At 43.2% G+C, this 21,583-nt stretch overlaps 2 protein-coding genes across 2 annotated transcripts in view; one reads left to right on the top strand and one right to left on the bottom strand.

Annotated features, from left to right (window-relative positions):
* Window positions 1-21,583, bottom strand: part of LOC311139822 (metallophosphoesterase domain-containing protein 1-like) — a gene marked incomplete at its 3' end in the record, with an annotated part of 221,082 nt that overhangs the window by 180,473 nt on the left and 19,026 nt on the right. The window lies entirely within an intron of this gene.
* Window positions 1,354-20,930, top strand: LOC311139821 (ethanolamine kinase 1-like). Its single transcript, XM_084174784.1, has 8 exons — window positions 1,354-1,602; window positions 9,204-9,463; window positions 10,296-10,436; window positions 11,316-11,458; window positions 14,829-14,912; window positions 15,217-15,377; window positions 16,702-16,775; window positions 17,728-20,930. Exons 1-8 carry the CDS (start codon window positions 1,456-1,458, stop codon window positions 17,798-17,800), a joined length of 1,083 nt encoding a protein of 360 aa, XP_084030910.1. The 5' UTR covers window positions 1,354-1,455; the 3' UTR covers window positions 17,801-20,930.

The following is a 21,583-nucleotide window of genomic DNA, read 5'->3' as shown; positions in this document are numbered from 1 at the left end:
TTACAGGGAGCATACTTAAATTCACACAGGACACAAGATAAGACAGGATAATTACACCAGATATAACAGACTGACCCTAGCCCCCTGGCACATAGACTATTGCAGCATAGATACTGGAGGCTGAGAGGGGGGGGGGGGGGGCCCGTCCGACGATACCCCTGGACAGCCCCCACACCACCAACTTACTACCCTGAGACAAGGCTGAGAATAGCCCACGAAGATCTCCTCCACCGCATGAGCCCGAGGGGGCGCCAAAAAACAAGGGGGCGCAAACACAGCTTGTACATTATAAAGTAAAGTGCTCTGACATACGATCATATGATCCGAGGGATTATCAACAATGTCAGTGGGCGGTGGGCATAGAGATCTTATTAAATTACTAGCGGGGCTATATGCTATGTCATAATCCTTCAAAATTCCAGAATGGAGTGAAAATGGCAGCCATATAATATAATAATATAATATGCCATTTAGCAGACGCTTTTATCCAAAGTGACTTACAGTCATTTTGGTCAGAGAGAAATCCAAACCAGTCTAATTGGAATGAATGGCAGTAGAGGCATAGGTGATGCATTTCCTGCTTTTACTTATGCAGGAAAATACAAGTAAGGCATGTAATATATCAGAAATTGTATAATAAAAATATTGTCACCCCAAAATATTGTTGTATAATTATAAATACAGTTATGAAGGTTTTATACACATTTTCTGTATAAATAGTCTCTAAAATATATGTAAACAGAACATACATGTCTAAAATGTTGCTTTCTTGGAAAGCTGTGAGTATTATTATATGACACAATATCAGTAGGCCTACTTGTTGCATTTACAATTTGTCTAAGTCCTATCAACTGATTTAGCTCAGTTGGTAGAGCATGGCCCTTGCAGCGTTCGATTCACAAGGGAGACCAGTACGAAATAAATTATTACAAATGTATACACTCACTACTGTAAGTAGTTCTGGACAAGAGCGTCTGCTAAATGACTAAAATGTAAACGTCATTTCAGCCAGTGTATGGCTGTGGATTGACTGCATTGTTTAAATGGAATGCTGGCATATTGGCAGTTAATAATAAAATAAAATAAATGGAATCATTCCTCTAAAACTTTCTGGCATTCCTCTAACAAACATACAGTGCAGATAAGCTTCAAATTCATTGTTTTACACAATATCTTATCACAGCACTGGCAAACCATGGTTGACTAACTCCCTTACCAAAATGGCTGACCTTACAGACCATCATAAGAAGGTTGATGGTGACGGGTGAGTCACGGATTTCCCAGCATGCACTGCAAATTGGTTCTTTTTTTTTTTATGGGAGGGATTCTCTAAGAGGCGTTGCCGCACTAGAAGCGAGTAGACTTTTTAACTCCACACCCAAGCAATATTTCATACAAACGCATTTGCAGGCACCTACAGTGAACTTCTTATCAATTTAGCCGGAATCTTTCATTATGGCAAACTACATTCATGTACCCGACGAGGCGCCCGCTGTACCCAAAATAGATGTCACATTAGACGAGAACGATTACAGATCTGGTGCATTGAGACTGATCAAGGAACTGAGACCGTTCTGGAAACCATCCGAGGTCAAAATGAAGGTATTACATTTGTCACATTCGACGTATTAATTTCTAATAAGTTTCTACGATTACCGTAGGTGACTAGACAGTCGTCATCGGTCACATACTGCCTACCAGGCAGCTATTACATTATTCTGAAACTGGAGGTGTTGCGCCTTTTTAAATAGAAGCTGCGTCAACTTGCTAGCTAGCAACAGTGTAGCATTCAAGCCAGCCGATTGACGGATGAATCGAGGCAGTGGAATTCATAGCTAGGCCTCTTGTTTGACGTAGTTTGCATGATCTAGTAAGATCAGTAACTCACTGTACGTTCTGTGTCACATCAAGAGATTGCAACAAAGTATCTTATCAAATTCAAGGATATTATAGGCGTCGTCATGCACATAAAACAGACAACTGGCCAGCTGAAGTAGTTGACAAGTAACTAGTTATGCATTTGATCTGGTGCCAATTTTCTTATGCCATTGTAATATTAACAGTGCCATTCTACGATGGCAAGACTAGGTACAACTTCCAGGAATCGATGATCATGAGTAGGGGGACTGTTTGCCAAGTACCTTAACTCCAACACGAAACTGAGCACAGACTAGCTCTCGAAAACCCTTCAGCCACATTACATTCGCCCACATTTGGCCTACGTGTAAACTACAATTCCGACGCGGTGTTTTAACGTTTAGAAACGTCAATAACCATCGGTTTCGAAACATAATGATATGACCCCTTGTCTTTCATGTCAGAGAGAAATAAACTTTAAAATAAAACAGATAGCTACTTACTGTAGCAGTTTTGCACAGATCCATTCGCTGCGTGCCGTGCATCCAGTTGACGAACTACACTTCCTCTCCTGTTAGTTTCCACACAGGTGTTCGAAGCACGCTAGATAACTAATTAGCACAGGTGGCGGCCTATGTCTTCCGTAAACAAGCGCTGTAACATGGAGATATGGCCGTGTGGACACATTAAACCTATAAAGATGTGTAGTAATTTTTCTCTACACTATACAGTGCATTCGGAAAGTATTCAGACCACTTGACTTTTTCCACGTTTTGTTACATTGCAGCCTGATTCTAAAATTGATTAAATTATATTTTTCCCTCATCAATCTACACACAATACCCCATAATGACAAAGCGAAAATAGGTTTGTAATTTTTTTTGCAAATGTATTAAAAATAAAAACCAGAAATACCGTATTTACATAAGTATTCAGACCCTTTGCTATGAGACTCGAAATTGAGCTCCGGTGCATCCTGTTTCCATTGATCATCCTTGAGATGTTTCTACAACTTGATTGGAGTCCACCTGTGGAAATGTCAATTGATTGGACATTATTTGGGAAGGCACACACATGTCTATGTAAGGTCCCACAGTTGAACGTGCATGTCAAGCCATGAGGTTGAAATAATTGTCCGTAGAGCTCTGAGACAGGATTGTGTCGCGGCACAGATCTGGGGAAGGGTACCAAAACATTTCAGCAGCATTGAAAGTCCCCAAGAACACAGTGGCCTCCATCATTCTTAAATGGAAGAAGTTTGGAACCACCAAGACTCTTCCTTGAGCTGGCCTCCCGGCCAAACTGAGCAATCAGGGGAGAAGGACCTTGTCAGGGAGGTGACCAAGAACCCGATGGTCACTCTGACAAGGCTCCAGAGTCCCTCTGTGGAGATGGTTGTCCTTCTGGAAGATTCTCCCATCTCTGCAGCACTCCACCAAACAGGCCTTTATGGTAGAGTGGCCAGACGGAAGCCACTCCTCAGTAAAAGGCACATGACAGCCCGCTTGGAGTTTGCCAAAAGGCACCTAAAGGACTCTCAAACCATGAGAAACGAGATTCTCTGGTCTGATGAAACCAAGATTGAACTCTTTAGCCTGAATGCCAAGCATCACTTCTGGAGGAAACCTGGCACCATCCCTACGGTGAAGCATGGTGGTGGCAGCATCATGCTGTGGGGATGTTTTTCAGCGGCAGGGACTGGGAGACTAGTCAGGATCCAAGGAAAGATGAACAGAGCAAAGTACAGAGAGATCCTTGATGAAAACCTGCTCCAGAGCGCTCTGGACCTCAGACTGGGGCAAAGGTTCACCTTCCAACAGGACAACGACCATAAGCACACAACCAAGACAATGCAGGAGTGGCTTTGAGTCTCTGAATGTCCTTGAGTGGCCCAGCCAGAGCCCGGACTTGAACCCGATCGAACATCTCTGGAGAGCCCTGAAAATAGCTGTTCAGCGACGCTCCCCTTCCAACCTGACAGAGCATGAGAGGATCTGCAGAGAAGAATGTGAGAAACTCCCCAAATACAGGTGTGCCAAGCTTGTAACGTCATACCCAAGAAGACTTGGTTGTAATCACTGCCAAAGGTGCTTCAACAAAGTACTGAGTAAAGGGTCAGAATACTTATGTAAATGTGATATTTCAGTTTTTTGTTTTGAATAAATGTGCATAAAAAATTAGCCTGTTTTTCCTTTGTCATTATGGGGTATTGTGTGTAGATTGATGGGGGAAAAAACAATTTAATCAGTTTTAGAATAAGTCTGTAACGTAACAATGTGGAAAAAGTTGAGGGGTCTGAATACTTTCCGAATTCACTTTACTTGCTTGTTTTGTCACAAACTGAAATTAAGTGAACTATTAGAATTTTAGCAGCCAGGAAATGGCGGAGAGAATTTCTGTATAGTTCACCTTTAAAGGAAAATGTCAATTTTTCCACTTCATATTCATCTCCAACCCCACCCCAACATCAACATATGTAAAAATATGATTTTAACCAATTATGAGTAGGCATTGTCTAGTAATTGGATGTCATTGGAAACACTTACCTTCGTGTGTGTGTTTTTTTTCTTACTACAAAACGTAGAAATGCACCATTTTCACATATGTGGATGTTGGGGTGATGATGAATATGAACTTGAACATTTTAAAAATGTCTGTTTAAGTTTCACTTGAGGAACACTGCATTTGCATTCATTGCCACAACAGCGAATGTGCATGTGCCAATTGAATCTCAACAAGGGAAACAGTCGGTGGTTTTATTTTACTAATGTTTTATTAAAAAGTATGGATTTCAGCAAACGGAGAAAGGCACACATCAGAGGGCAAACATAGGTACACAGTAAGGGTTTAAGAGTTTTTAAATTGTTAAAGTATCGCCACATAGCGAGTCGGAGGTTCATTAAAAAAAAACTCTAGTCTGAGCTCAACTCCGTGGAGGAGTTGAGTTACTTGGCAAGGGGACCAGGGGAGGTTTGTAAAAGTCTGAATTTTTGCCTGGTTTGTTTTGTGCATAGTAACTGTTTTGGAGAGCTGTGGTCAGAAGGTAGGGGGTCCTCTGGAACTTTGAAACTCCCCCGGGGACATGTGCTAAGACTAATAATTCTTTTATTTATTGTTTTATCTTGAAGATATTATAATATCGTGTCATGAGGTCCTTGGCAATTCCCTGCCGAGTCACAAGGTGGTCCGAGTTTCTCCTGGGCTCTGTGGTTAAAGTTAGGCTAGTCTAAATGGTGAACACACTTTTGAGAATGAAAACATAGCTTAGATGGCAATTTGCATCAGGACATGGAATTTTCCATTAGTCATGTGGTTTGTTCCTGTCAAACCTTTACAAACCCAGCTCATGGAAACAAGTAGAACAAGTCTGTCATGTATGCTGATTGTAAAACCGAGGTGGTATGGTAAGACTTCGTGACCATACAGAAGTGGCACAATTTCAGTTTCCACCTCGTAAATAAAAACTGACGAACACCGAATGGGGGCGTGGTTTCTCTAGGGAAACACAGCTCTAGGGGGGTGTTGTGGGCAGGGTGGACACACACACACACACACACACACACAACCACCCTGACTATTTTCATTCACAAAGCAAGGACTCAGCACATGCCAGCCATTGCTCGTTCCTGCAAAATAAAATTCCAGACGTGCCTCTACGCTCATGGTCAATCCCTGATAGTGTATGCGATTAGGGGTGGAATGCCTGGCCCCACAGAAATGTTCCAGTTTTCATTGGGGATGAAAACAACCGTTGGGTTTAAACCCACCCAGGCAATTCCTATTTTCCATCAATGCATTCTGGGGTCCTTTTGTTTTTCCATCAGATCCGAAATCAATTGACAACCTATAAAAGGAACCATAGAATTCAGTCCCAGGATGAAAGTACACTACAGTAGGTGGCAGAATACTGTTCGTGGATGGTAGAGGTCCATTCGTATTTAGAAATGGCCTCATCCGTAGTATTAATAGACAGATAAGAAAGATCTAGCCTACCTGACAGGAAGTCTACTGTACCTGTAGTATATGCAACCTATAGTAAATATGCTATATAATAGAAGCCTATAGGGTACCTATAGCCATCACTGTTATGAAAACCAGCATGACTGGACATAAGCCTATAAATATCTGAGTAAATTGTCATTTTATATATATATATATATATATATATATATATATATATATATATATATATATATATATATATATATATATATATATATATATATATATATATATATATTACTGCTCAAAAAAATAAAGGGAACACTAAAATAACACATCCTAGATCTGAATGAATGAAATCATCTTATTAAATACTTTTTTCTTTACATAGTTGAATGTGCGGACAACAAAATCACACAAATTATAAATGGAAATCAAATTTATCAACCCATGGAGGACTGGATTTGGAGTCACCCTCAAAATTAAAGTGGAAAACCACACTACAGGCTGATCCAACTTTGATGTAATGTCCTTAAAACAAGTCAAAATGAGGCTCAGTAGTGTGTGTGGCCTCCACGTGCCTGTATGACCTCCCTACAACGCCTGGGCATGCTCCTGATGAGGTGGCGGATGGTCTCCTGAGGGATCTCCTCCCAGACCTGGACTAAAGCATCCGCCAACTCCTGGACAGTCTGTGGTGCAACGTGGCGTTGGTGGATGGAGCGAGACATGATGTCCCAGATGTGCTCAATTGGATTCATGTCTGGGGAACGGGCGGGCCAGTCCATAGCAACAATGCCTTCCTCTTGCAGGAACTGCTGACACACTCCAGCCACATGAGGTCTAGCATTGTCTTACATTAGGAGGAACCCAGGGCCAACTGCACCAGCATATGGTCTCACAAGGGGTCTGAGGATCTCATCTCGGTACCTAATGGCAGTCAGGCTACCTCTGGCGAGCACATGGAGGGCTGTGCGGCCCCCCAAAGAAATGCCACCCACACCATGACTGACCCACCGCCAAACCGGTCATGCTGGAGGATGTTGCAGGCAGCAGAACGTTCTCTACGGCGTCTCCAGACTCTGTCACGTCTGTCACATGCTCAGTGTGAACCTGTTTTCATCTGTGAAGAGCACAGGGCGCCAGTGGCGAATTTGCCAATCCTGGTGTTCTCTGGCAAATGCCAAACGTCCTGCACGGTGTTGGGCTGTAAGCACAACCCCCACCTGTGGACGTCGGGCCCTCATACCACCCTCATGGAGTCTGTTTCTGACCGTTTGAGCAGACACATGCACATTTGTGGCCTGCAGGGCTCTGGCAGTGCTCCTCCTGCTCCTCCTTGTACAAAGGTGGAGGTAGCAGTCCTGCTGCTGGGTTGTTGCCCTCCTACGGCCTCCTCCACATCTCCTGATGTACTGGCCTGTCTCCTGGTAGCACCTCCATGCTCTGGACACTACGCTGACAGACACAGCAAACCTTCTTGCCACAGCTCGCATTGATGTGCCATCCTGGATGAGCTGCACTACCTGAGCCACTTGTGTGGGTTGTAGACTCCGTCTCATGCTACCACTAGAGTGAAAGCACCGCCAGCATTCAAAAGTGACCAAAACATCAGCCAGGAAGCATAGGAACTGAGAAGTGGTCTGTGGTCACCACCTGCAAAACCAGTCCATTATTGGGGGTGTCTTGCTAATTGCCTATAATTTCCATCAGTTGTCTATTCCATTTGCACAACAGCATGTGACATTTATTGTCAATCAGTGTTGCTTCCTAAGTGGACAGTTTGATTTCACAGAAGTGTGATTGACTTGGAGTTACATTGTGTTGTTTAAGTGTTCCCTTTATTTTTTTGAGCAGTGTATATCACACACACACACTCTACCGGTCAAAAGAACACCTACTCATTCAAGGGTTTTTCTTAATTTTTACTATTTTCTACATTGTAGAATAATAGTGAAGACATCAAAACTATGAAATAACACATGGAATCATGTAGTAACCAAAAAAGTGTTAAACAAATCAAAATATTTTAATTTTGATATTCTTCAAATAGCCACCCTTTGTCTTGATGACAGTTTACCACACTCTTGGCATTCTCTCAAGCAGATTCATGAGGTAGTCACCTGGAATGCATTTCAATTAACAGGTGTGCCTTCTTAAAAGTTAAGTTCTAAAACTTTTGACCGGTAGTGTACATACATACATACAACACTCCTGCGTTGTCTTGGCTGTTTGCTTAGGGTTGTTGTCCTGTTGGAAGGTTTCGCCCTAGTCTGAGGTCCTGAGCGCTCTGGAGCAGGTTTTCATCAGGATCTCTCTGTACTTTGCTCCGTTAATCTTTCCCTAGATCCTGACTAGTCTCCCAGTCCCTGCCGTTGAAAAAGATCCCCACAGCATGATGCTGCCACCACCATGCTTCACCGTAGGGATGGTGCCAGGTTTCCTCCAGACATGACGCTTGACATTCAGGCCAAAGAGTTCAATCTTGGTTTCATCAGACCAGAGAATCTTGTTTCTCATGGTCTGAGAGTCCTTTCTGTGCCTTTTGGCAAACTCCAAGCGGGCTGTCACGTTCCTTTTACTGAGGAGTGGCTTCCATCTGGCCACTCTACCATAAATGCCTGATTGGTGGAGTGCTGCAGAGATGGTTGTCCTTCTGAAAGTTTCTCCTATCTCCACAGGGGAACTCTGGAGCTCTGTCAGAGTGACCCTGACCAAGGCCCTTCTCCCCCGAATGCTTAGTTTGGCTGGGCGGCCAGCTCTAGGAAGAGTCTTGGTGGTTCCAAACTTCTTCCATTTAAGAATGATGGAGGCCACTGTGTTCTTGGGGACCTTCAATGCTGCAGACATGTTTTGGTACCCTTCCACAGATCTGTGCCTCGACACAATCCTGTCTCAGAGCTCTACAGACAATTCCTTCGACCTCATGGCTTGGACCTCACCACAGGTGTGTGCCTTTCCAAAACCTGTCCAATCAATTGAATTTACCACAGGTGGACTCCAATCAAGTTCTAGAAACATCTCAAGGATGATCAATGGAAACAGGATGCACCTGAGCTCAATTTCAAGTCTCATAGCAATGGGTCTGAATGCTTATGTAAATAAGGTATTTCTGTTTTTTATTTTTAATAAATTTACAAACATTTCTAAAAACCTTGTTTTTTTTCTTCTAACCTGTTCTTTTTGTCATAATGGCGTATTGTGTTTAGATTGATGAGGAAAACAATGCATTTAATCCATTTGAGAATATGGCTGTAACGTAACAAAATGTGGAAAAAGGGAAGGGGTCTAAATACTTTCCGAATGCACTATATTTATTTTATACTGAGGCATTGGATGTGATGATGATGCTGCCAAATTGCGATAATTTGTCTACTAATCATCTCTTTTTCTCTCTCGATCAGTTCTTCACAGATGGAATCACCAATAAGTTGCTGGGCTGCTACGTGGGCGGGGTCATGCAGGATGTGGTCCTGGTCCGTATCTATGGCAACAAGACAGAGCTGTTTGTGGACCGGGAGAACGAGGTGAAGAGTTTCAGGACGCTCCACGCACACCGCTGCGCCCCACGTCTCTACTGTACCTTCAACAACGGCCTCTGCTATGAGTTCCTACAGGGCCAGGCACTGGAACCTGAACACATCCGCAGCCTGCCCACGTCCAGGTACAGCTACGCATATAGTTATCCCACCGTGTCGAGTACAACTTGTAGAACCAAGAGCACCCTTAGTCTAAATCTTTGAGATAAACACACCCTCACCCATTGCCAACCCTGTCTACTCCCCCCCCCCCCCCCCCCTTTAGGTTTGGATAGAGAAAGCTGAAACTCTGAGCTGTCTTACCAGGCCCTAATCTTAGAAGAACTACTCCCACACTACACATATTACTTTATATAGACCATACCTTTTGAATTCATGTCACAACCCATTCTCAGGTGAAACCACAGTACACATGCACTTTACACATTCCACAGCCTTCGACATTGTCATGTAAGGTGTGTTGCGTCTGTGTACTTGTATATGGGGGTGTGTCGGTGAGTCAGTAAGGAAAGATAATGTGACTATTGTTCCCTTGGGGAACATTACTAGCAGTAGAAACACAGGACATAGATAGACAGTTATAGGTCAGGAGTTTGATTGAAAGCTGATCCTGGATCTATGGATACAGAACCATGCTTTAGCTAACCTGTTCTTTAGCTAAAGCCCAACCACTCCAGGGCTATGCATTCAGTTCACGTGTCCAATATCAGGGACACCGATGTACATAGACAAATATAGTCTCACCCTTAGGTGTAAACTCGCCTTAAACTCCATGAGATGAGTCTTGTGTTTTTCCTATGACCTGACATTCATTCAATTCTGGGATTCTTTACAAATATGGCCTCTAGTGTATAAGCCCATACTGAAGTAAGAGTTTTTTACAGTCTTGGCCTCTAGAATTTGGTCCCTCCTCTCAACTCCCTATCGCCAACTCACATCGCTTCCAACACCCTACAGGCTCATCGCGAGGCAGCTGGCTAAGTACCATGCCATCCATGCTCACAACGGATGGGTGCCCCAGTCAGACCTGTGGCTGACAATGGGCAAGTACTTCGCCCTGGTGCCCAAGTTCTTCCAAGACCCAGAGATGAACATGAGGTGAGTGGTGTAGATAAAGAAATGAACTGGGTCCCAATATCCAGACCTGCATGGTACGGAGTATGAAGGCCTGCGTTGGCGTGTTCATGCCATGCAAGCTGAATAGTATGCTAGTTGAGATATTGGGACGTAGTCGAGGTCTAGATAGGAGGACTGAGTTATCTTAGTAGGGACAAATGAAATCTGTTGGAGGTTTCTCATCAATACCCTTTAAAGTTATTATTGGTGCTTGAATATTTTGCCTCCACCCATTGCCTACTTTATGACTCATTAACGGGGCCAGGAGTTTTTCCAGGTCTGGTTACATAGTGATGAGGAATAACTCTCTGGGGCTCTAGTCTGGAATATTCCATTAGGAAGCTCTTGAATGGAACACTAGAGATGTATGAGAGAGGCTTGTCCTGTGACCTCTGGCATGACTGAGCGATTGCACAGTGAATGTCTGGCATTCCTCACATAGCTTCACCAGGTGTGTTTACCTGAAGAGGACGAGCCCCCTGTCACTCAGACCTCACCCACTGTTCATGAGCAATATGTACTGTACAGTTTTAGTTTGGTATGTTGACTGTTTTAATAAAGTCATGTGGATTTGAGATTATGCACTACGTTTGGAGTTTAAAGCCTTTACAAGACTCCTTTATGCAGTCGTAGTTTATTGATCTGAGATTAGGTGTTGATGAGTTTACTCTTGGGTGATGTCAGTTTTCTAGTAGATTCCAACCCTCTCCTTTTATTGATCCGAGATGGCACAATAATACTGTAACCTCTGAGATTGCGCAACACCTCTACTACTTTCCCTGTGTACTTCTGTAATGTGTAATCTCTCTCTGTCTCTTGCTCTCTTTCCTTCTTTCTTTCTCTCTCTACCTCCATCCCCAGGTTAAACAGTGAGGTGCCTAGTCGAAGGCGACTGAGAGAGGAGATGGTGTGGATGCAGCAGAGTCTGTCTGTGCTGGGCTCTCCTGTAGTCCTCTGCCACAATGACCTGCTGTGTAAGAACATAATCTATAATCAGCAAGGAGGTGAGTCCCACCCTGCACGCCCAAACATACTGCACCTAGCCACTATTGCACTGTCCGCCACTACCAGTCACAGGTAGGCCTGATTTCATATACTGCACCAGAGTTTGGGGTCAATTCCATTTAAATTCAGTCCATTCAGGAAGTCGACTGAAATTCCAATTCTGATTTTCCACATTGAAGAGAAATTAGGGGAATTGGAAATGGAATTTTAGTTTAGTTCTGAAGTTAAAATAGAATTGAGGCACTGCACTACTGCTCTGCATGGCATTCTCCCAGTCACAAGCCACAAACCACAGGAAGGACTGACCATAGTGTTCAGTAGGTAAATAATTAGAGGGAACATTCTGAAACAGAAGGTATGAAATACCCAAACTTGTTAAATTGTCTTATTTTGCTTTCTGTGTCAGTGTTTTCTCCTGTTTTGCTCAACGAAACAGGGCCTTGGCTTTAGTGCACCTTGTTTAGCCAACAACCATCACAGAGCCAACAGGCTTTGCCCATCATGTCATGCTAGCTAAGGGTGGGAAGGGAGGGTGCTCCGTAGTCCATTTACATTTTCATCAATATGTATTTATTTGTGGTTCTTTGGGAATGCTATTTTGTTTGTGTTGTGAATGCCTTTGGTACTAACGGCCGCCCGTGTACAAAGAGGATGCACGTAGAAATGGTCACTCAGACCAGACTCGCCAGGTGGCCAATGGTTGCAGAGGGAATGGTGGGTGTTTTTACCTGAGGGTGGAGGAGGAGAGCATTCTTACCTGAGGCTAAGGTGAGGGAGGGGGAGAGGGATTCAGCTGATTTATACCTGAGAAAAACATGGGAATGAGGGAGAGCGCTGTCTACCCCTTCGCTGATCTGTTCGGCGAGGGGCGGGGTGATCTCACAGCTCCTTGTGTCCAGCTTTTCTCTCCTAGGAGTGACAGGCGGGAGCGGCTGGCCAGCCAGAGGGAGTGCTGACAGACCCAGTTCAGAACACACCACTGTTCTACGCCTCAGCTCAGAGCAGCAGTAGGCGCTAACACACTCTCCTTTCACTCAGACAGTGACTGACCGCTCTGTGTTAGCTAGCTCACTGCACCATTTGCTCTTATTACTTTCACTCAGTGACTGATGGCTCTTGCAGTGCTAGCTCTTTACCATACTGTTATCCAACCCAGTGCTAGACCACACCTAGCTTATATGCTTACTTGGTGACAGGATAGCTCTTGTCTGTTTTATAAGAGGGAGAAGAAGGAAGCCTCAAGCTTCAGCAATAACAAAAAATCATCACCGAAAACAGAACTACAGTTAGTGTAGGGAGATCAAATATAGCTCTTTTAACCACAATAGTCTCTCAGCGACAGTTCCATTACTGTCTCTCTGTGAGAGCAGAGGGAAGCCTCTTCCTTCCTTCCAACAATAACAAAACCTGAAACTGACTAAAGTGAAAGGTTAGGGAAACTTTAAACTTATTGTAACTTCCCCTTATTTAAGATGATGTTTAAAAGAGTCATTTCAGTTCACCCAATAAGAGAGCAGGGTTGTTTGTCTCATTCAGCTGAACTGTCCTCCCTTTTTTCCCCAAGGCCTCATCCCTCTGTTTATCTTTCTGCTCTGTCAAGTCAGGTGATGAAGGGAGGGAGAGAAGTAGTCAAATTCTGCCCCAAGTCTCTGAGTGTCAAACCTGTGTTGCTTAGATTACAACAGGAAGCCATTCAATTATCTCATTTGCATAGGATCAGGGAGGTGTCGTGCCATTGGGTCCCATGTGGACCAATCAGAGTGCAGCTTTGAAGGGGCCTGTTGCGAAAAGGGGTGGGAAGTGTGAGACCAAAGGAGAGGAGAGAGTTGGCAGTGGCAGTTTGTGTGACTGTGGTTGTGTGTGAATGTGTGAGAGAGTGTGTGTCTGTGTCTGTGTGTGTGTGTGTGATGGATGTGAGTTTGCCCAAACCTTTTCGTCTGCTGTACAGGGCTACTAGCCACTGACTGGAGGTGTTCTGTTGTGTCCCGCTAGAACCGCACGGCGTCCGGTAACCATCTCACGTGTCTTTACTAAGTCAACCCCAGAAACACACACCAAAACACTCACACACACACTGTATGTGAAACTGTACTGTGACAAACACACATCATTTGGAATTTAGGGTGCTTCAACAAGCACTCTTGAATATGACCTGCATAGTAAATCAAATGATAAAGACCCTAAAGCATTTGAATGGGTTTTTTTTTTTGTCAGGGAGAGCGCTAAAACAGCTCTTGTAGTTAGATTTGGGGGTAAGGCTTTGCATGTTGATGTCACCTCATGCAGTACTGTTTCTTCACTAGAGGGCAGTGTTGCATCTCTTTACCTCCAACGCCACATTCCTTCTGCATGGTCCCTCTTTTTCCATCTTTCCACCACAATCTCTTTCTCAACACATTACCTTTCACCCAATCAATTCCACTGCAAGTTCCACAACTGCATGTGAATCAAACTAACCAAATATAAACTTGCCGTGGAAAGTAATATAGACGTTCTTACTTTTTTAAATTACACATTTTTACTTCTCTTTCATATTCCTCTGTATTTAATTAATTACAACATATCTCACTAACCAAACAACAACAAAAACTAAACATGTAAAAACGACACAACATTATTCCTCTGTATATAATAGTGTCTGTGTAAGCTAATTTGTTTGTGAAGCCAATCAGGTGATTTCCTGGAAGAAGTTGATAATGGACTACTGTTTGTCTATGGAATTGGATAATCCAATCCATTTTCCAATCACATGACTGGCTCCTGTAGCTTATATTGGGATTGGGATCACCCCACTCTTATATAATGGCAGAAAACATGGAAGTGAAACCGAGAAGAAGAACATAAAATCAATCTCTTTGAAAATATCCGTTCTCAACTTTTTCCAGAGCACTTTCAAATTCAAACTGGTTGAAAGCTGGTCCTAGATCTAAATGTAATTTTTTTAGCCAACTCCTCTAACTCGTCTGACTGTTATATAACATGACAACCACTGTCATGACAACGCTATACAGAGGAATCGGCTAAAGCACATACACCTGTTTGGGACCAGGCGAACTGCATGTCTGAATCAATTAGGCCTATATGTCTGTCTATCTCTATCAACTTTGTATGTCTGTCTATCTGTATCAACTTTCTTGTCTTCATTTTCTCGAAACATTCTCATCTGTGCCTCACTTCCCTTCAAAATGCAAACTCTTACTCCTCAACCCCAGAGGCCTACAGTATTTATAGTAGGCTGTCAGTCAGGCATCAGAACCACTTAGACTAGAGACAGGGATGATAATGGGTTAATAATGCACAGCTTTATCATTTATAATGTGACTGGTCTCTGTCCTGTTCTAAACAAACCTTCCTCTCTGCTCCTTTCAGAAAATGTAAAGTTCATTGACTACGAATACGCTGGGTACAATTACCAAGCCTATGACATTGGGAACCACTTCAATGAATTTGCAGGTAAGAGTGTGTGTTTTGGGTCACGTTGCCAAGTGCGAATGGTCATTGGTCATTTTACTAAGTGCTGCGTGTATGTGTTGTGGTCCCCTGTAGCTCACTTGGTAGAGTATGTCGCTTGCAATGCCAGGATAGTTGGTTCAATTCCCAGGACGAAAAATGTATGCACGCATGACTGCTTTGGATACAAGCATCTGCTAAATGACATATTATATTATGGTCAGTGTGTTAAGCGTGTGTTTGGTCATTGTACTAAGCATATCTGTGTTTAACCTTTTACTTAGCATGTGTATGTGTGTCCTGTTAGGTCTGAATGAGGTGGACTACAGCCACTACCCAGAGCGGAGCTTGCAGCTGCAGTGGCTGCGCTCATACCTGGAGGCCTATAAGGAACACAAAGGTCAAGGGTCAGAGGTCACTGAGACAGAGGTGGAGGTGCTCTATGTACAGGTCAACCGCTTCTCCCTGGTGAGTTCATTCTCCTTTCTTTTTTTTTTGTGGTTAATTTGTGGTTTACGCCCAAGACAAAGTTGTCACATTTTTATTTGAGCTTTGTTTACAAGATTAAGTATACAAGATTAAGTATTAGACCGATGTTCAGTGAGACTTTGAGACAGGGAAATCAGTCAGTAGTGTTCCTAGGTAAAGTTGAAAGGCTCTTTTGAGGCTTTTCACAAGGAGATCTTCAATGCCAGTCATCTGTCTGTTTGAATGTTCTCAGTTCATCATCTTCAACTCACCTCTTTCTTCATCCCCTCTGCTCTTCTCCGCTCACTTCTTTCAGAGAAACAACAAAATGTACCCAAAACAAATCAATTGCACAAGAATGTGTGTTGTTCGGGTGAATCGCTGAAGGTTAATTGGTTGGTCCTTTAATCAATAGTTAGGGCAGTGTAGTCTTGTGTTGAACTGTCAACCGGTACCTAGCAGAAATGGTTGTTTCCCTGAACACATAGACACATCTAGAAGGTATGTCCCCTGGGAATCCAAAGGCAGAGGAGTACTTTGAAAGAAACACTTAGTAGACCTGCAAATGAGACAAACAAAGCAGGAGAAATAGCTTTGTAAATATTTCTAATTGACCGTCTGACTGTTTGCTGTTCAACAGAAGTGCAGTCATGGTAATTCATCAGAGTACTTTACACTACAGTTTAGCTGAAGAAAGTTCCAAAGCATTTGAATAGCAATAGAAGCGTAACACTGCTTTCAAAGATCAAAGGATGGACCATATTCAACAAATGTATACAATGTCACATAGAGAGAAGTGACCTTGCAAACCTATTGAAAACGAATGAGAAGAGTTATGCCTTGTTATAGACAATAAGAGTCCCTGGGGGTATATTAGCCATGCATTAGCTATACATAGGGGTATGTTCTGCTAATCCATAGGTTAAACATGGCAACAGAAGCTTGCTGTACCTGTTTTGAAGTAGGGAGACTATATAGCAGCCTCCTTGGAGATTTCCAGGACAATCTAGAATTCTCATTTTGTACAGTCAACCGTAGCACCCAACAATCCCAACACCACCTGAGACTCGCCCTACCTCCTCCTTTGGTAACTACACTCACGTGTGTTTACTGTAGATAGAAGTGGTAGCCTTGGATTTGGTCTGTTTCCGCTGTGGACAACTCCTTTGTTGGTTGTTACTATGGGCTTTGTCATGTTTGGCGTGACAATGGTGTTGGTTAAAGACTTCCATTCCGGTCAGGACAATGAACACTGACCCACATTCAATAATATGACTATCCCCCATTTCTTTCTCTCTCCCTATCTCCTTCTCCCTCTCTCCAGGCATCTCATTTCTTCTGGGGCCTGTGGGCTCTGATTCAGGCAGAGTTTTCCACCATTGATTTTGACTTCCTGGGGTAAGTGGCTTCAAAAATATAGGTTTTATCCAGAGACAAGTCGAGAGTTTGGTACTATAAAGTTATATCTGCAAAAAGATGATTCTGAGATAATTGGCTTTAGAGTTCCGATCCCTCATTGGTGTGAATGGTGTCAGCAATTTGTATATTGTAATCTTTTCAGCTTAACAACATGAATTGGGGTATTTAGAGTGCCATATAGGTAGAGAACATTGAACAAAACAAGACTTTGTCAGTAACTCAAATGTTTTTATATTATATACTTTTTCTCCCCAATTTCGAACTTGTCTCTTCGCTGCAACTCCCCAACGGGCTCGGGAGGCGAAGGTCGAGTCATGCGTCCTCTGAAACATGACACGTCAAACCGCGCTTCTTAACACCCGCCCGCTTAACCTGGAAGCCAGCCGCACCAATGTGTCGGAGGAAACACCATTCAACTGATGACAGAGGTCAGCCTGCAGGCGCCCGGCCCGCCACAAGGAGTCGCTAGAGCGTGATAAGCCGAGTAAAGCCCCCCCCCAAGCCAAAACCTCTCCTAACCCAGACGACACTGGGCCAATTGTGTGCTGCCCTATGGGACTCCCAATCACGGCCGGTTGTGACACAGTCCAGGATCGTACCCGGGTCTGTAGTGACGCCCCTAGAACTGCGATGCAGTGCCTTAGACCGCTACACCATTCGGGAGGCCCAAGTAACTCAATTTTGACACAAATGCAGATAGAACCTTATAGTCCCAAGCTCTCGAAGACATGACATTACAGCCATAGCAGATATAACATATTTATAGTTTCTGTAATAATGTAAATTGTTGAGTACTTTGTGTCACTCTGAAGGCCTACTTATGAGCTATTGATATTATGCCCTGACACTGCATCTTGCTTTCTTATGATGTATTGTCACTGACTTGATATCTTGTTACTAAAGTTGACGTACATTTGCTCACTCGTTTCAGATACGCAGTCCTTCGCTTCAGCCAGTACTTCAAGATGAAGCCAGAGGTTGCAGCACTGAACTTTCCAGAATAAAAGTCCTCCTCCCTACCTGGTCCTCATGTCCACCGTAGAGTGCCCTCTAGGGGGTGTCGGAAAGAAGACCTGGAGAGAGCCCAGCCCACACTTCCTGTGGATTTCATTCGGCACTCACAAGAGACTCATAGAACCCTATGGGAACTTATAGAACCCTTTTGAGAACTCATAGCTGTTAGAAACCATGACTCGCCATCCATTAACACTCCACAGGGCCAAATCCATAGAGTCACTGCTACAGACAGTTCCCAACCTAGCTCTCTATAGAAGCCTAGAACCATGCACTTCTTCATAAAGACTAAAGTCTTTAAGACCCAGTCCTCCAAAATGTCCAAATATGCAAGAAAAAATGAAGAAATCTATCATGGCTATTTTTGTTAAGAACAACCAAATGAAAACAGTGCCATGTAAAATATGGTGAATTCAGTGTGAAATTCCAGTAGCATCTCTCACCCCAGTCTGTGCCCGCCCATAGGGGTAGCTCGCAACAGGGGCGACCTGGACCAACTCTGTAACTTGTCTCCTGTGTTGTGCTGCTGACTGACTGAATATTAGTGTGTGTGGGCTCACTCAGAGCCATTCATATTGGATATATACATCTCTTGTCTGGGCTCACTGGTCCACTGATTATTTAGTCACCAGTATATCTGTTGGTTTAATGGTAGGCTATATAATAAGTTACCAATATGTGTTGGTGCACTTGTAGTAGTCACCAATATATATTTGTTGGTCGATTGGTTAGATTACTTAGGTAGTGTCTCCTAGGTAATTCCTTCTGTTCCCCTGTGTGAAACGACGTCCACTTCCCTACCGTAACTAGGCTGTAGTTTGATTCATGGGAAAGGTGTCATCATGACGACGGCCAGAACTATTTCCTGACCATTTCCTGGAAAAACTCTGACCAGGAGAAACTCTGGGCCTGGGGCCTTGTGGTCAGGAAACCCTCCAAGCCCTAGTCATGACAGCGCTATGTTCACTGTATAAAGTCATTTAGATTCACTTTTTGTTTTATCATGTAACCTCATGGGGCAATTGCATTTGGCTAGACTCGGCCTAGTCCTGGACTAAAATACAGGCACTTTCAATGGAGAGTTGATGTTCAATGGAGTTACCATTGAAAGTCATTTTTAGTCAAGAAGTATAGGCTTAAGCTGGTTTAGTGTTGCCTGGATACCCATCCAGATCGCTCCGGCCAACTGACGTTTCTTCTCAATGATGAGTCTGGATTTGCCTCCCTCGCTGATGATTTCTAGAATGCGAACACATTCTGACCGATCTGATTGGTCCCAGAAACTGATGGGTTGGGCCAGAGCCGGCCTACATGGATGACGTTATCAACTTTGAAACTGGTTAGATTTTTTTTTTTACTATCCAATCGCTGATTAATTTGTTTTGTAAAACGCCCCTCATTTTGAAGTCACACAAACAACTTCTAGAATGGCAGTTTCAGACTGAATGTATGTAGCGATTGCTAGAGCAGCGTAATTACATTCAGGGTGAGTTGTCTGACAAGGTTTAGTGCACCTGCCAGTGAGACAACTGAGAGTAAGACCGATGATTGGAGGACCAACGGCTTTGGTAGTGAGTGTCTTTGAAAGACTTCTCTTTATCTGAAAGAGTCTCTCTGTAACAGTATAGTTCTTCATCTGTTTATAAAGTATGCGCTGCTTGGTTCCATGTTCTTTACGACAAAAAGTTCATCTAATAGGTCAAAACCAACCTACACCAAAGTGCTGATATTTTTTGCTCGTACATAATTGCACATTGTATTTTTCAGTTTAGAAATAATAATATTGATGTATAATATTTACTTTTTAAAAAGTGCAGTTTTTATACCTATTTAAGTGATGAACTGTTTTCTGACTGGGAGGTCTTGGAGAGTATGTTAGGAGTGTGTTTAAAACAGCTTCAACGTTAGTCAGGGCTGGTCTGTGCGGTCACTGTACAGACGCCTGGATGAAGAGACCACTTGATAGGCTGCTGAAATAGCACCATATTCCCTACATAGTGCACTACTTTATAGGGCTCTGGTCAAAAATAGTCCAGTGTACAGAGAATAGGGTGCCATTTCAGATGCAGCCATAGACTGTATTTTCCATTCATACTCCACACCCCCATGCCCAACGGTATCAGTCTGCAGACTTGCAGCTGGGTCCTATGGGGTGCTAGCACCTTTTGAGAACCGTATTTCAGGAACCGGCTGCGAGTCTGCAGACCGACGCCTCTCCCCATACCCTACTGTTGCTCCTGACCTGTGTAGCCATCTGCATGTTAACTTAACCCCATCTACTGTAGCAAAGAAACAACAAACTGGGAAGTCAGCCAGGCACTACGGTATATGCCTGTCTTAACTCCGTTCGCTTTTTGTTTTGAGCTTGCCTTTCTTTTGATGTGGTTTTATTTAATGGTAATCAACATGTCTGGGTCTATGACTGCAATGTCTGAGCTGGTAGGTCTATCTTCCTTTCCTGGGAAATGGAGGACGGGTAAGAAATCGGTTGTTGTTGATCAGATCCTAACTTGAGAGATGTTGCGCGCTAAGTTACTCAAGTTTTGTGAAAGTTCTCTTGACATCAGTGCATGGATTTATGAAATGGTTTGTCTGAAGTTATGGTTGCGTCCTTTAGAATCATGAATCATGTTTGTGTGGTGTTCTCTTTTCTGCAGACCATGTCATGTTTTTAACCACACAGGGTCCACAAATAGTACTGACATACTGTCAAATTGTACAGCTGTAGCGTACATGTGTCCGCTATGTTAAAAAGGAATTATGAAAACACTCTGTAACGCAAGTCTGTTTCCCTGTTGAGTTTCATTCTAAAATGAACACAAGACCACTGTAAAAAGCGACAACACTTTCAGCTTACTCGATACTGGTCTGCTTCTCTAAAACGTGTATAAATGCGCTTTATTTCTTCTCTGACATTTGTAGCATATGTGTATATGTACATTTCAAAATCAAATGTATTATCTTTGCTTGAACTGTCAAATGTGAATGACTGTACATAGAGGCAGTTTTTTTTCTAAACATTGCTCTAACATCAAAAAGTAGTCTTTGTTTAACTGTGAAATCTAACTTTTGAATACTGTACACAAGTTTATTGAAAGGAGATTAAAGTCTATTACCCAATCCTGTTTCTTTTTTTAAATGTCCCTCTGTTAATATTCCTTCTGTATTTCTCGAGGGATCAGTCTGTTTGATTTTGATTGACATTACTCCGAGCCAGAAGTATTTACCTGTTAACCACAGATCTACCACGAGGTTACCAGGAGATGGCGCCAAACATATGATCAAATGAAAGGCCAAGCGTTGTTGCGCTGTACAGGGAACTGCCAAAAGAAAGGAAACACTTGAGTAAATGAGGGATCTAAAGTGTGGCTCAGTTGGAAGAGCATGGTGCTTGCAGCGCCAGGGTTGTGTGTTCTGTTCCCATGGGGACCAGTATGAAAAATGGATGCACTCGCTACTGTAAGTCTCTCTGGATAAGAGTCTCTGCTAAATTACAGTGTATGTAGAAAGCAGGTGCTTCCACACAGGTGTGGTTCCTGAGTTAATTAAGCAATTAACATCCCATCATGTTTAAAAATGCCCAGTTGACCATTATTTTGGCTAAAAGAGGGGTCTCAAAGGAGCATAGGGGATTGCGTGTGTGTGACCAGATCTCAACCCAATTGGGAGATTCTGGACCTGCGCCTGAGACAATTTTCCACCACCAACAAAACACCAAATGGAATTTCTTGTGGAAGAATGTTGCATCCCTCCAACACTTGTAGAATCTCTGC

This window comes from Coregonus lavaretus (genome assembly GCF_964263955.1).
Source record: "Coregonus lavaretus genome assembly, chromosome: 13".
Lineage (NCBI taxonomy): Eukaryota > Metazoa > Chordata > Actinopteri > Salmoniformes > Salmonidae > Coregonus > Coregonus lavaretus.
This window is presented reverse-complemented; position numbering and strand designations above follow the sequence as displayed.

What these genes read in the sequence shown, in the direction of transcription:
- LOC311139821 (XM_084174784.1), top strand. Translation starts at nt 1,456, where the DNA reads ATGGCAAACTACATTCATGTACCCGACGAGGCGCCCGCTGTACCCAAA. An exon ending in CATCCGAGGTCAAAATGAAG is followed by an intron (nt 1,603 to 9,203) that starts GTATTACATTTG and finishes TCTCTCGATCAG; the next exon opens with TTCTTCACAGATGGAATCAC. An exon ending in CGCAGCCTGCCCACGTCCAG is followed by an intron (nt 9,464 to 10,295) that starts GTACAGCTACGC and finishes AACACCCTACAG; the next exon opens with GCTCATCGCGAGGCAGCTGG.